This window comes from Didymosphaeria variabile (genome assembly GCF_027946475.1).
Source record: "Didymosphaeria variabile strain IMI 356815 chromosome Unknown scaffold_6, whole genome shotgun sequence".
Classification (NCBI taxonomy): domain Eukaryota; kingdom Fungi; phylum Ascomycota; class Dothideomycetes; order Pleosporales; family Didymosphaeriaceae; genus Didymosphaeria; species Didymosphaeria variabile.
The window spans coordinates 2,812,851-2,827,891 of record NW_026611625.1 but is presented as its reverse complement, the minus strand read 5'-3'; the positions used below and the strand labels follow the sequence as shown (position 1 = coordinate 2,827,891).

General features: G+C 54.1%; 6 protein-coding genes across 6 annotated transcripts; all 6 read left to right on the top strand.

Annotated features, from left to right (window-relative positions):
* Window positions 1-1,871: 1,871 nt before the first annotated feature.
* On the top strand, window positions 1,872-3,006 carry N0V89_008836 (uncharacterized protein; the record flags this gene model as incomplete). Its single annotated transcript, XM_056217589.1, has 2 exons — window positions 1,872-2,006; window positions 2,059-3,006. 2 exons carry the CDS (start codon window positions 1,872-1,874, stop codon window positions 3,004-3,006), a joined length of 1,083 nt encoding a protein of 360 aa, XP_056069145.1.
* A 773-nt stretch (window positions 3,007-3,779) lies between these two features.
* N0V89_008835 (uncharacterized protein) lies at window positions 3,780-4,250 on the top strand (the record flags this gene model as incomplete). Its single annotated transcript, XM_056217588.1, has 1 exon — window positions 3,780-4,250. The coding sequence occupies one exon, from the start codon at window positions 3,780-3,782 to the stop codon at window positions 4,248-4,250; it is 471 nt and encodes a 156-aa protein (XP_056069144.1).
* A 245-nt stretch (window positions 4,251-4,495) lies between these two features.
* On the top strand, window positions 4,496-5,467 carry N0V89_008834 (uncharacterized protein; the record flags this gene model as incomplete). The annotated part of the gene is made up of 3 exons (XM_056217587.1): window positions 4,496-4,682; window positions 4,740-5,125; window positions 5,174-5,467. The coding sequence occupies 3 exons, from the start codon at window positions 4,496-4,498 to the stop codon at window positions 5,465-5,467; spliced, it is 867 nt and encodes a 288-aa protein (XP_056069143.1).
* Window positions 5,468-6,147: 680 nt separating this feature from the next.
* N0V89_008833 (uncharacterized protein) lies at window positions 6,148-7,962 on the top strand (the record flags this gene model as incomplete). The annotated part of the gene is made up of 3 exons (XM_056217586.1): window positions 6,148-6,551; window positions 6,603-7,582; window positions 7,661-7,962. 3 exons carry the CDS (start codon window positions 6,148-6,150, stop codon window positions 7,960-7,962), a joined length of 1,686 nt encoding a protein of 561 aa, XP_056069142.1.
* A 1,470-nt stretch (window positions 7,963-9,432) lies between these two features.
* On the top strand, window positions 9,433-11,793 carry N0V89_008832 (uncharacterized protein; the record flags this gene model as incomplete). The annotated part of the gene is made up of 3 exons (XM_056217585.1): window positions 9,433-9,869; window positions 9,921-10,077; window positions 10,138-11,793. 3 exons carry the CDS (start codon window positions 9,433-9,435, stop codon window positions 11,791-11,793), a joined length of 2,250 nt encoding a protein of 749 aa, XP_056069141.1.
* Window positions 11,794-12,728: 935 nt separating this feature from the next.
* On the top strand, window positions 12,729-14,285 carry N0V89_008831 (uncharacterized protein; the record flags this gene model as incomplete). Its single annotated transcript, XM_056217584.1, has 2 exons — window positions 12,729-12,756; window positions 12,811-14,285. The coding sequence occupies 2 exons, from the start codon at window positions 12,729-12,731 to the stop codon at window positions 14,283-14,285; spliced, it is 1,503 nt and encodes a 500-aa protein (XP_056069140.1).
* Between the last annotated feature and the right edge of the window lie 756 nt (window positions 14,286-15,041).

The following is a 15,041-nucleotide window of genomic DNA, read 5'->3' as shown; positions in this document are numbered from 1 at the left end:
CTTCTGAGGTGTTTCTTGTTGCGACTGGAGAGCCCACGTGTAGTGGGAAGGGCAACCCCTCCATCACTGTCTGTCGCGCGCCAATTCAGCGCGCTCAATCCGGTACGAATTGGGAAGTCGGGAGCTTATGAACGCTCGTCGAGGAACAGCTCCAACGGTCGCCTGCCTCCGCTAATCCTCTGTACGCAAGACAAGAGCTGTACACGGCGACTCCAAAGCAGGAGGTACATCAGCGGAAAGACGTGCCTGAATCGGACGATCGGTGGCTTCGGCTTCGTCGCATAGCACTCGGGCCAGACGTCAATACGATCCCACACGAGTAGCCAGCCGAACAGGCTGCTTGAGTTCCTCTCGGCAACCAGCGCTTGCAATATTACAAGTACAGGCCCACGCAAACGCGTAGGTTGCGGCTATCGTTGTCTTCGTTATGGAGTCGGGCCGAGCCAAGATCGTACTCGACAAAGCGGTGTCTGGGAAAATACTGCGAGCGATGCGTAATTGACGGAAAATCCAGAAGTCGTTGGACAATGTCATGAATTGAGGAGTCAAGTTTGCCCTTCTTCAGGGCAACCGTAGCAGCCAGTACCTGTTGTGACTGTGATTGTGTTGCGTGGTGCTATTAATACACAGCCGCATTTGAGGCAGCAGAGGCGAATACGAGGAGGGGCATTGCATTGGGGGCTGAACGACGGGGCGTCATTTCGCACGACTGACCCCCTGACGGTAGGCTGAACGCGCATTTTGGCGTTTGGGATGGTGTAGAGGTGGTGGAAGGCTTGAGAAGGCTATTGAGGCTCTAGAGATGTTGTCTCTAGCTCGGAGAGACGTGCGGGAGCTGGCCAATGAAGCTGCGTCCGCCCTTGCTGCACGATCCTGACGCCTGGAGTAAACCGTCAGCCCGGCCTAAGGTTGTCGCAGGCATGCGACAATGGCCTCTAGCTTTTGGGAAAGCTCTAGACGCGTTCACATGCAGAGGCGAGCTCTTGGAGCTTTAGCTAGTCGTGATGTTCAGTGCCCAGGTGATCTGTCTGAGCCTCGCATGCATTCGATCTACACTGTTATCTGCAGATTGAGAACAAATAAGTAGGAACGTATGCAGTAATTGGATTGCAATCATAAACCATAGAAAATGTCAATAAATCGCCTTCAGTGCTTTGGACCACTCGTGCTGCCTTCGTTCCGCCGAAAGATGAGATGCTTGTGTACCATGCTCCAATACATAAGTGAATTGATAAGAAGCCTACATTTCTTAAACTTGATCTAGAGACTCGACGTCGGAAAGCTCTTTAGTAGTGGCTACGCTTTTATCTGGGAATGTCTTGTACAAGCGGTGAGAACTCATCGCTCACTGCACTGAGCACTTTTGGGGTAAGAACTTGACTATATTGGGAATGGACTCACCTTACATCGGTTTGCTCACCGTCATGGCACACCCAAACGAAAAATGCAACACGACCGCCATCCCTTACCCACTCGCAGACCTAGAAAACCAGGAGGATCTGCCTGAGCCATCTCACACGCGGCAAACCTCCGTGTATCTCACTTCGTTGTCCAACCCCTGATACGGCCGTGTGCCGCTAGTTTCCACGCCGCAGCTCAACCCATCTCTTACTACTAAACGACTTGCCGGTTTCTGCCAGCGACATTGATCGAACTCAGAGTTGGTTCCTTCGGCTGCCACAATGGCTACGGAAATGAAGGTTCCAAACCATCCCAAATGCTTCAGAGCCAAGGGGCCTCACGGCCATTCTAGAAGTGCGAAGGTCCTAGCGAAAGCCGGCGTTTGGATTGGCTATGCTGCGCCAGGAAAACATGACATCTCTTTCCAAGGTCTGCCATCCTTTAGGGAGCTAAAGGGCAACTGCAACAACATGATACAGCCGTTTCCTCCTATGATCGACGGTGGGGCGAGCGATGCCAGTAGACATGCAGTCTGCCGCGCTTGTGGTGAAATATCCGAATTCATCCAGCTTCGTGAGATCCAGATCATGAATAGGCCACGTACAGTAAGCCACGAATACGTGCACTGTGCGTATCATCTTGAGCTGACCGTAACAGAAAGTCACCGTCATGCCTCTGCTTAACAAGGGCAACGGCGGCGAATTGTTCTGCATTCTGCTCCCGCAGCGCAACGATCGATCTCTCCAACGCCTTGAGCTCTTCAGGCCTTATGAGCTCACAGATGGGGAGATAACTTTCAGCAGCAACTTCGAGGTTCTGTCACCAAGGAACAGAAGCTGGGTGCATACCGAGGAAGAAGCGGCCGAAGCTTTGGGCATACCTCCTAACCCGACACCATCACCATCGCTCTCCTGGGAATCCTCCGAGAGGTCATTGCCCATGAGGCCAATGACGAAGACGCGGTTGAGATCGGGAAAACAACGATCGGCCTCGGGCGGGTTTGTTGACCGTGCTACACGTGCTCGAGACAGCCCCCAGGAGGATCTACAAGATAGTCCTAACGTCGGATCGTCGCAAAAGCGCAAAAAGCCACAAACTTACGACTCAGAGGACGTAGACACGCCACGACAGAGACGAAAGACATTAAGAGCTCCCGTTTCATGCATGCAGGCTCCTACGCCAGTGTCGCGGGAAGTCTCACATGCCGCACCAGAGATCATCAGCAACGAGAGTTCCATCATCCTGCCCGGCCTCAATGAGGAGTACGCTAAGCGGATCCTCCTCGTCTGGGTCGTTGTGGTAGACGACATCGAATACGACTTCAGCCACACAATCTATAACTGTCCCACCTTCTCCGACTTCCTTACCTTGGTCCGCACAGAGGCTGCATATGACCCTCAGGTGACCGAAAAGGTTGACAGCTCGCTCACGTGGCGACTAACGTACCAGATATCTAGTCAGACCAAGAAGGCCTTCACTCTACGTATTGATGACAGCGGCCAGGACACGGTCTATGAGCGGCTGTTAAGTTCTCTTGCGCAGTCGACATTCTGGCAAGAGAACAGTAACGGGAAGATCAACGTCGACCTACGGATTCTAGCCTAGGCCTCAATGGCACCTTTCAGGCTTGCTAGTAGCGCCCTAGTATACCGGTTATCCACCTGCGTCTACACACTCGTTTCGTGGGCTCTAAGGGACCTGGTACTACCTCTATAGGGTCCTCGACTACCGTAACTTCCGTCATTCCTGGGATTTCTATATTTTATGGCGTTCACACCATCCACTCATCTAGCGATATATACCCACTGGCGTCTTACTTATCTACCAAATCAATTCAGTAAACTTTTTCTTGTGCGCATAGTTGCGAAACGATGCTCCATGGTCATTTGAAGCAGCTGACCTGTACTTGTTCCAAGCATCAAGTCATTCGTAAGGATTTCATACTTAGTAGGGCTATTCATCAATGAGAAGTCTGTCTTGAACGGGGCTATTCATCTATCTAAGGCTCACCTTTAGCTGCATTAATGTAATCAATGCATTTCTGGAATACTGCAAGCTCACCGTCCAGGAAAGAAAAGGTGGCAGCTCACCGCTTCGAAAGATCCGCGCGGTCACCGTGCCACAAACGTGACGTGCAGCTTCCCGCTCGCGCATTATCGCCCAATCACGATGCGCGGTTCTGATGTCCTCAAGCCGCCAAGTTTCACTCACTGAGTGGTTTCTCCTCGTTTGCCATGGCCCTGTCGCGTCTGTGCTCGCGCTCTTTCCCTTCTTGCTGCCTGCTGGTTGTTTACCTCGAACATAAATTGATCCAACTTGCCATATTCGAGAGCATAATACGAACTTGGTCGTCTCGTTCAGCTAGGCGGTCTGCGATGATGTCTACACACCAGTCTCCAAGCACGAAGGCCTGGCCATCGATGGACCCTGTAACATACGGGAAGGCTACGCGTCAGCTGATTTTCGATACATCGATAGCCTCCCCGAAAATGACCCGATACAACCATCACATACGCCGCTCATTGGGCTTTCGCGAGAAGAGTGGTTCTGGTAAGGGCAAACCCGTCTTCGCCTCAGCGAGAGTTGAGACTCTGTATCATGAACTGGACAGGATGGCCGTCAACGTCCTTCCTAATAGCAGCCACAAAGCCCTCAAACGAGCATGGCAAGCGCAGACATATACCGACGACGTTAAGCACCTGCTTCGTGAACACGGTGGGAAGATTTGGAGCGACCCTATCGAGAAACGAAAACTATCATCCAATCCAAACTCCCAGCTACTAACAGCAGGAGACCCAGGCGCGTCGGGCGACCTTTTGTACGAGCATGAACGCCATCGACAGTTGTAAGTCAATATCGCTTCGCGCGTCCAAAGTGATGATTTGACCAAGACAGTATTGCTCTCCAACTTGAGCACCTCATGTTCGTGAAGGCCAAGGCCTATTATTTCAATCACCACGCACCGTCGGCTATGTGTTCGGCGATGAAGCCACAAGCAATCACGGTTGAGGGCCCACGCGTGAGGGCTCCTGCCCCACGAAAATTGAGCTCAGTGACCTTCACTACCAACAAGAAATGCATGGCCACCTTTCGCATGCCTTCCGACACGCTACGGGCTATACTCCGCCGGACCTCGTCAAGTATCTCGAAGAGGAAGCGAGCTCGCGATGCAGTGGGTAAATTCTTACCCAATGAGATGCTCCGTGAGAGTGGCGATGTGTGGTCTCCAGCAAAGAGCAGGCGAAATCCGCAACGCGGTAAGAGTAACAGCGCGGAACAAGGTAAGTGCAACGTGGTTACGGTACTAGAAACAGCCTTTCCATTTAACAGCTGAGTAGTAGCCTCACTTAACGATGTTTCACCTGAGGATGAACAGACCGGCGAAGAAGACAGAAGCTCGACCGCTATAGCGAACGAGGATAACGAGGCAGGGTCCGAGCACTCGGTATCGGAAGAGGACGAGAAGACTATGAGAGCGGATTTGACCATCCTCCTATACAGGGAATTATTTCTTGACGATGACAATTCCCACACGAAGCTCCCCAACGCCGAGTCAATGTTGGAGACGTCTAAACAGTTAGACGACATCATACGCAACCTATGGACTCGAGGCGAAGACAAGATCCGTGTAGCTCTTGGAGATTCATTCGAGCAAGCCTATCGAACATTGCATGCCTGGCTCTCTTGGCGGGAAGGCTGCTGGTCACTGTGCCACGCCACCGGAGTGAGTCTGCTTTTGCCTTGAAGACGGACGCTAATTTTGACTATTCAGGTACACCCTCTCGAAAGGAAACCGACTCCACGATTCACTTTAACTCAATGGGAGCAGAAGCTAGGCGGGGGGGAGGAGTGCCGGAAATTCCATCAGACGCTCATGAACCATCGTCGCACGCTGCTGGCCTCTAAGATCCATGGAGACGAAGATACGGCTTTAAGTACAGCAAAGTGCCTTTCGCGGGTGTTCGCTGGGATTGCCGGAAGTCCGATCTTGGAATACAGCCTTCGGGGACAAATTGTCACCTATAACGAATTGCTATTCGCATGGGACCTAGACTTGTGGATGTAGGGCATGTGCAGCCAAACGATATATGATGGGTGGCGAGTCTGAAAGCTTGCAGCTGTCTAGGTGGTTCACGGTTATTGTGTTTATTGTATGGAGCGGCCAAGCCGTACGTTAAAGATGTACGTCGGTGACTGTGGCGATATGGCACTTAGTCGCGGGCTGGAATCTTTGGAGGAATATCAAAATGGAGATACTGGGCGAATGGTAAGCTCGTTATCACCTGCTCAAGTGCAGGCAAGTAATTGGGAAGGTATGGCGGATAAGGAAGCCAGTATAGGTTGTGGGTTGTGGCGAGCAAGAAAAGTTTGTGCTAGGGCTTTGTTGAATTCTCGTGTTCCACCTGGGATGATCTGCAGAGCTCTTGGCGCAACCTAGTGTGTGAGAAGTACGCGAACGCGCCATCCTTGGATGGCTCCTGACTTCCTCCTTTTCTCAACACCAAACAGGTTGACCCCATCAAAAGTGAAGCGCCGTCGAGGGCTATGGCCGTGGACCCCAATTGCGCACAGTTCGACCCTCAGCAAACACCCCCCGCGGCGGGCAATGGTAACGTTCGCCATTCCTTAGCGGCGAATGGTAATCAGAAATACCGTTGAATGCTGTCCCCTGTCAATATTTCTTCTCCACACGTTTTGGTACTCGATAGTCTACATTGTTGCGAAAGCTCTACAACGACGCACACCATGGGTTCAATCGGCTACGCCACGTCGAAGGACTGGCTCGACATCATGAAAAACAGGTCGAAGTTGCGCATGCACGAATTGATCGAGCGCTTGGGGTTGCGCGCAAAATGGAGTCAGAACAAACGTGGCAAAACGAATTTTGAGAGTGCCTTGGTGCGCGACCTCGTCACGGACATGGGCGACATCGTTGCGACGGTCCCAAAAGAGTCGGATGATTTGGTGAAATTCTTATCGGCAGAAAAAAGCCTAAACGAGCAAGTCGAGGGCCTGTTGCAAAAACATGGCTCCGCGATATGGGGAAGAGTGGGCGATAGAGAGCACTTAATCAGCGTTGGTGAACCCGGAGTTGAAGAAGAGTTATACCCTAGAGATCTCTATTTCGAGGAAGAGCAGGACCGTGAACAGTGAGTTCATTCGCGTAAGGTTTCACATTTCAATTACTGAACAGATGCCAGAATCCGCATTCTGCTACATTGGTGGCTTGGAATGAAAGCTATCAATGTTATCCTGGCTCGCGATAGACTCGATCGGGAGAGGAAAAAGAAAGAGGAAAACAAAAGAGCTAGAATCGAGATGGAAGTTCCACTAGAGGGTGCAAGCTCAGCTTTCGTCCCATTAGCACCAAATTCAGGTGCACCGGCACCCCTAAATACGAACATTCCTCCAGTACCGCTGGCAGAGCATCCCCGGCATGTGCAACTCTACAAAGCAGAAACCACATCGCGTGGTAGCCCCATCTCCGTGGCTGTCAGCACCCCGCCAGAATCGAGTCAAAGTCCCATAGGGCCTGGGCAAGGCCAGCTGGGCGGTGCCAATGCAAGCCATTTCTCGGCGGCGAACCCAAGTTCATCGCATCCTTCGCAAGCACAAAGCGTGGTGGATGGAGTTTGGAATCGCCTTGCCGAAGTAGGCATCAACGGATCGCGCAATGGAAGCATGTCATCGCAAGCGGCAATCGGTACACCCTCTTGGCCTGCAGTGAACGCAGGGACACACCCAGTGGTACCTCGACGGGCGTCATTGGCCGCAGAGGTCTCATCGCAGCCAGCGCCAGTAGCAACTATTTCCACAGCAGGTATCCGGCAACTAGGCGCCGAGATTTCTCAACTTGTGTCAGATCTTACACCGCAAGCTACCGCCACAAACGGGCATTCTGCTGTTCCACCGGACGCACAACGGAAGGCGACAGCGTATCCCGGACTCGATGTGGAGACGTTGTATGCTCTACGCGAGTACATCTACCAAGAGAAGACAGAGGTGGACTGGGAAGAAGAGGCGCTGCTACGGCGCCTTGAAACACAATGGAGAGATGGCGTGCGGACAGATCACAACCGCATGCTCGAAAACGTACCAGCGTTTATCGCGCGAGAACGCGCGTTCCTTACCTGGATCGAGCTAAAACGGCATTTGGCCGACCTTCAGCGCGCTGGCACTCGTACGTACCTTGTTATTACCATTGCACCCTTATCCGAACTCGCTTAATTTTTATGCGCTTATACTAATGATGGCTTAGGATGGGGCGAGGAAGGGACTACAGCACCCGAGATCGAGCGCCGAATCGAGCAGCACAGAACGCTCATGAGCGCGACTCGCGAGATCATCCGCAGTTTCGAGGACATTGCACAGGTCGCGGGTGCGGGCGCAGATCACGACGAGCTTCTGCGGCAAGCGTTGGTGGTATTGGCAGGGAACAAATACGCGGTGGAGCTGCAGTGGAAGAACGTGGAATTTGTCGGGCTGATGCAATGGCTGGCGGGCGCGCTGGAGAGCTACGAAAAGGAGCAGGAGGGCGACACGGTGTACTATTTTTCGTAGAGTGTTGCCTCTTAGCCAGGGTGGGTGCATCTTTATCCTTTCCCTTTCGGCGAAATGTTACCCTTACGGTGTGCTTGGCCTAGTGTGTTGCGAGGTCGAGCAGGTGTAGCGCGCATAGGCGTTTGAGGTTAGTGGGCGGCAGGGTAGTTGTGAAAATCTTATTACAGGGTCAATTGATGACGGAGCTCGTTTAGGCCTGGGCGCCTTGGATGAGCAGACCATTTTGGAAAAAGGATCGCCGGGTGTACGGGCGAGCGTAATCAGATAATCGCGTGCCCGGGTGGGCGATTGCGCATGCCTGTGCTGTCTGGCATCAGAAATCAGCCTGCGAGGGTGGCGGTAGCGGTGATGCAGCTCGTTCGCTCGCTCGTGTGCACCAAACAGGCAATTGTTGGAAGGATTCTGGCGGGAGCGAACCGAGGGATTTGCCGCTACCAGACGCCCCTGTCGGCGTAGGCACTACGTATACGGCGTGGGTGCAGCTCGCGAGAGGCAATCGTACCGAGGGCAATTTCTATCACTGCGCGGTCCAACGGGCGTAGGGCTAGCGTCGTATCTCGGTTTGAGACCGGGCTGGTTGGGTATCGTGGTGTGCAAGGGCAGTCTCTGACTCGGGCTAGTCGGTGCGGCGTTTCAAGCGCAGCGTGCGAGAAAATGTCACTGCCTCGGACGCTGGTACAGGTACACGGGGCCGTGGAGCAGAGAGCGCATGGGCGCGTTGTTATGCGTGCAAGAGTCGACGCAGTGTATTGCAGATGCAGCGGCCCGGGGTTACATCGACGAGCGCGTGTGTAAGACGGTGGCACCTCGCACGCAATCAATACGGCCGCTATGGGAAGGCGTGGGCGGCCCCGTGCGACAGGCAATAAAACTTACGTTTGCAGGTGTTATCACGGAGAGTGTAAGGCGCGGATCATACAGGGCCGCCGCAAGGGTCGTCGTCATAGATGGTGTTTTCCCGCAAGCGGTTACTGCGCTGCGACGGCCCACGGGCGGCAGTAGATGGCGAGGCGCGGGCATTGGGCGGCTGGTGTAGGCGCCGGGTGTTTTGGCCCTGGGGGGATAGTGTACATCTCATCTCGGTGAAGGGTGGCATAACCAGGACATCATCTCGTGCGTCGTACATGGAATAAGCAAGGGAGGCCAGGGAGCCAATGGCCCGCCCGCCGTAGTATAGGCGCGAGTCAGCCAGTCTCGGATACTTTCTGGTGCGGGCACAAGCGCAGCAGATCCGCATCGGGCCAGAGGCCACCGGCGACATCTCAGCGACATTGGCAGCCAGCCTGTTCAAACTTTTTCTGCGCTGACTGACTTTTTGCAATACGCTAGTCTCTACCTCGCACCCCTTTCACAGCCTTTCCCCTAGTCCACCACGCCTAGCTGGAGCCGCCCCAACAACCCGCGTTTGGCCCTGGCGTCACAACACCGCACTTCTCATCTCGACATCACATCCTCCATGCTCATGCCGCCATGAGCCAGAGCTCCCGCAACTCGCCCTCCCACATGGACGACGCCGGCGTCGCGCGCTGGGACCGCCCGCGCTGGATCTCCGTCTTTAGCTCCCACAATCCAACCATCCGCGAGGTAACCGAGTGTCTGGGCCTCGGCCTGTCCGCCAGCAGCAGCACCACCAACCGTGGCATCCCCAAGTTCGACAACCCAGAGTACCGCAAGCTGTCCGGCGAGGTCACCCGCCTGTCCAAGGAGCTGCCCAAGGAGCGCGACGCACTGCTGGACTTTGCCGCCGACCCAAACAGCTTGCACCGCGAGCTCGAGGACCTGCTGGCCACCTTTGGCACCGCCATCTGGGGCCGCAACACGGATCGAACCTGCTTACTGACCCCGGACCCGGCCAAGAAGACGTACCCCAGACATCTCTTCATCGAGGACCCCGAAGACAAAGAAATGTAAGATGCAACTAGACGCACGTGACACGTGTTGATACTGACTCCCTCCAGTCTCAAGGTACATCTGCATCGATGGATCATCATCAAGGCATGCTATTACATCAGAAATATGAAGCTGAAGCGGCCTTCGAGTGCCAATGACTACGACACCGTCGCCGACATGGAGGTGGATGGCGAACCTGTGAGCCCTAACAAGACGACCCAGCTGGTAATAGCCACTTCCCCTTGTCCCCCATCTATGATGTCAAGTGATCTAATTTCAGTTCAGTCCCCAAATGACACTCCGCACTCGCTCACACCGTCAACTGCAGATGGCCCAACGACTGGCGGAGCCGAGTACGCTGTAAAGCCCGTCAACGGCAAGAAGCGTAAGAGCTCTGCCTATGCATCGCTTTCAGACGGGGACGAGATGGACTCTACGCCTGCAGCAAAGCGGTACCAGAGCCATACGATGCCCAGTTCGCGGAGTAGTCCGCGAAAGTCTATTATTTCTTTTGTTGCTGATGGGCCAGTCTCAGAGAATTCCCAGAATGTCCCACCTATGCCAAGCCTCCCTCACAGCCACTCCAACGGTGCGCACTCAGCGACTAATGGCGCCACACCATCCGATTCTACTAGACCACAGTTGACCACGTTGTCGAGTAATGACCTAAACGGTACGGCGAGGACGCCCTCCGCCCCGCCAGCCAATGGCTTCACGGCAGTCAACACCGGTAGTTTTACAGCCATCAACCCCTCGCCCCCAGTCAGGGTGTCTCCATCGCAGAAGCCAGTTGCCCCAGCGCCAACTACAAATGGACGCAACTACTCCAGTCCTTACGATTCCAGCCCATTTCATGGAGCGCCTGTGGCGCCAAAAGCATCCACCCCACCAAAGGCTCCACCGCTCGTGACTGCTTCGGCGTCAGCTACTGGGTTCCAAGCGGTCAATTCGCCAGTTGTCGCCAATGGGGTCAGTGCTCGGAACTCGCCTACTGTACAACACGTGCAGCCACCTCAGCTTCCATCCCAACATACGATTCAAGCGCAACCTCAACCAACAAGTAGATCAAATACCCCGATCATGCACCATCACCATCGTACGGGTCTGACTCAGCAACGATCAAGTAGGTCTAGTACTCCGATAGCGCCATCAGTGACATCTCAACCGATGCTACAAGTTCAACCAGCTCCGGCTCCATTAGCTCAAGCTCATCACTCACCTCGCCCAAGCGGTGCTCCGCTGATTCAGACTACTGCCGGACCGATAGCTCAAGCTCAGCCGCCGTACACTCAACCTGCGCCTACTACCCGAGTGCATCATGTTGTCAATGTCCCCCCAGTTTCATCGGCCCCTGTCGCCTACAATGCTCCCCAACCTGCGCCAATATTAAGGAGTCATCCTCAAGAAGCTGCCCAACTCCCTCCTCAGGCGCATGTTGAAATGGATCTCGGTCTTCTACAATGCGAAGTCCTGGGCTCCCTGATGCAGTATCTGTTCCCTAGAGTAACCTCTCCACCAGACGAAAGTGTGCTTCTCCACAAGATAGAATCCCTATGGCACCTCGGCACCGCGCACTACCGCAAAGAAACCGGCCAACTCTACGATCTTCATTCCAAAATACTCTTGACTTGGATAACTGAACGCCGTAAGATACAGCAATTGCGCCACACCTTCGCGTACTCCCCGGCTGTGCCAGCTACCGAGATGGTAGAACGACTGCTAGCGTTGAACGACCTGAGAATGATGCGACTCAAGTGGAAGAGCATGAGCAACGCTGTGGGACTAAGCACCGAGGACCTCCTATGTCGCACATTCACGATCATGACAAACACGGCGGGGACCGAGCACCTGTTCAAGGATGGGCTGGACAGGCTGAATGAGGGGATCTTCGAATTCCTTAGAACGGAAGACATGCGCATCCTCATGCACAGCAAGCGATAGGAACGTGCTAACTACCGCGACCGATCCGATTTCGGGGGCGATTCCACTTCCTGAGGCTGGCCTTTTTTGTTGACTCGAAAAGTTTTAATACTGGGTCGGTGTTCTGATGATTTTTTTCAGCTCCGTTTTCAAAATTACCACGGACGGCAGTTCTTTTGTCATTTTGCTTTTTTGACTGTTGTTGCTTTTGGGACCTGGGTCTTCATTGGGAGCTTAGCGCGGTGTTCATGGTATTCTCTCGCTTGGGGCGGTTTTCGGATACCTGGACTTGGCGTGTTGTATACCTAATACCTGTCGGACGGATGCTCTGGCCTTAGAATGGTTTGCTCAGGCATGGAAACTGGGATGGTGGGAGAGCGAGTGGTAGCTTAATGGTGCTGTGCAATGCAATCGTAGAAGCTATTTTCCGTCGTATCTCAACGTGAACACAGCGTAATTGGCCCCTTCAAACTAGCCCCTTCAGATTGGCCCCAGATGTATCTGCATCGGGTCTACTGTTTCCTACAAGGTATCGTGTACGCTGAAAGAAGGCCGATGGTAGACGTATAGCGCTCGGGCGGGGTCATCCGGTAGCGCATCGCATGCGGAACGACCAGCCCACAGTATGCGGCAGGAACGTTCTCCAGCCTCTCCACACCTACAAATGTCACTTGCAGTCAATCAATGGTCTTTCCGCCCCCATGCTGGCCCCGCACAACATCATGGCCCGGCGAATAATGCCCGGTTGATGCAGCTGCCTTCCATGCCAGTCGCTGGCTTACCACGCTGCAGCTGAAGCAAGGCTGCAGCCCTGTGATGGGCCAGCCTTGCGCCCACACAAACACAACATGCCGAGCTCGTAGCCTCAGCCTTGGATCCTTCACCGGTGCGGGTGGCTGCTGCTCTATACGACGCGTACGCCCGCGGTCTCGGTTTATGCACAGTCGGGCCACACGATGGTACTGCGATTGTTTGTTCCGCCTGGTGAGTGGAGCTTGCGCGTGCGGGGATGCGAATGGCGTACTGACAGGAGCACAGGAGAGGGCCAGCACCATATCGTCCCGAAGAGACCGGATCCTCTAGGCGCGAACGCGACGCTCCAGTACGCAGTCGTTTCCTCATCCGGGGCCGCCGCGGGTTACGCGTCCTACGCTGCGCGGTACAAGCGACGAGTCACGCCGAACAAGAAGGTCTCGAGCACAGCGCTGTTCATAAGGGCGTCGGGGAGATTGGGGATATGGGCCATTGCAGTCGGTGCTGCTGTCAATGCGTATTATCATAGAAGCTTCACGACTGTTGTAGTCTCGGAGCTGGTGAAGGACCCTATACCGCCTAAGCTGTATGAGAAGACGGAGAATTATACCGTAGAAGATGGTTGTCTGGCCGGTGCAGCAGTCGGCTTCGTTGCCTTTCTTCCCACACTGTTCATGCGGAGACCCACCGTTTCGTGGTGGACGCGTATGATAGGCATGGCCAACATCGGCGCATGCACAGGCGTCCTAGCATCCCACGCATACTTCCAGTATACCGGCGAACGACCAAAGGCCATGGAAGAGCTGGAGCGGCAACGGCGAAGACGCATGCTCGAATTCCACCACATCTTCTGGGACAAGATGCTCATGCAACAATTCGATCCCCTCATGCAAGGCTACATCCGCCACAACGGCGTCTTCCGCGCATACAACCTCCCCGCCGAAGTCTTCGACGCACCCGAGAGATTCGGCATCCTCTCCGCCCCCGCAACGGATACCAGCGCTGCCGCGGACGCCGCCGCAGCGGAGAACGCAGCATACTACATCGCAGCTCCGGACTGGACCCAGCACCTCAAAGCAATGGACAAAGACTCCATAGAAGCCGAGATCAACGACTGTGGACGAGAAAGGCAAGCCCTACTCAAAGAAGCAGAGTACATGGCATATCAACTCTCCCAGAAACAGTACGCCTTCGTGCACTCAACGCATCCCAACGAAGACGACAAGCAGACCCGCATTCGCGAATTGCAGCTCTTGGCTATCGCATACAATCGCCTCCGCGCCAACGCAGACGAGGCAGAGCGCCGCATGTTCGCCGGCCAGCACTGGCTCCAGCAAAAAGCGGCCATGGAATCTCAATCTCCGCGGGAGGCCTGGCTCGCTGCTCATCCTTCCATTGCCAAGCCGGAGACGCACGATCCTAGTGCTAGTATCGCGGAGTTGAAGAAGTTAGAAGAGCAGTTCAAGAACGAGGTGAAGGTGTTTGAGAGCAGAGTGCGGAGTCAGGCGCAGGAGGACGTGGAGAAGAGGGATAAGTGGATCAAGGATTTGGAGGATGCGAGGACGATGTTGAGGGCGGTGGACTGTATTTGTTGGGAACTGGAGAAGAAGGTGCCGAAGAAGGAGATGGAGGAGAGGGTAGAGGTTAAGGCGGTAGAAACTGCGAAGAAAGAGGAGAAGGTGGAGGAGCCGCCAAGAGTGGAAGAACCACCGCCCGGTACGGAGGAACCGAAGACAGCAGAGGAGCCACCTGAGGGCTGAGTAAGGGGAAGCCGTGATAGATAGTGGGTTTTGTAGGTGAGCGTTGGGTGCTGCGTTGAAGTGGGCATAGAGGTAGATCTCAGGCAAAGGAATATGTTTCAACTCCTTGTAAGCTTCTCTCCATATACGCTTTATATAGCTACGCTGCCGGGCTGCAGAACATCTTGACCGTGACCGTTTTCACGCATGCAATAACGAGTGGCGTATGGTTCCAGTTAGGGCAAGCGGACGCGATTGCCCATACTGCTTGGCCCATATACTAACAAGTGTAAGCTAACGAACTTGACTAACTCCTTTCGAAAACTTTTAGCGTGAACAATGATATTAAGTCGTACAGCGTGGGCGTCAAATCGGGCGGACGAACTCGAGAGCTCTTCGGATTGATCTGACGTAGCCATCAATCTGTCCCTTGGCGTGCAGCGTGCATTCGACTGCATATCGGTAGATCTTTACAAAAGAATCATTCACCAGTGAGGAACAAACCAAGATAAGAGCCAACGGGCCTTGAGCATCTTCTCGTGTATTCCGACATCACCACAGCATGATGAGCGATTCTGAGCGCTTGTACTTCGTTTGATTCCAGAAAACTATTTTGTGTGTCTGAAGTTGTCCCATAAACAATTGCTGTCTCACAGCACCGAGCAAGATCAGACCTTGTCGCAATTAACAAGCATGGCGGTAGAATGCCTCATGCCAACTTCGCTTTGGGAGCGATTGAGTACCCACCTCCGCTGCAATCTGTCCGACTAACCAACA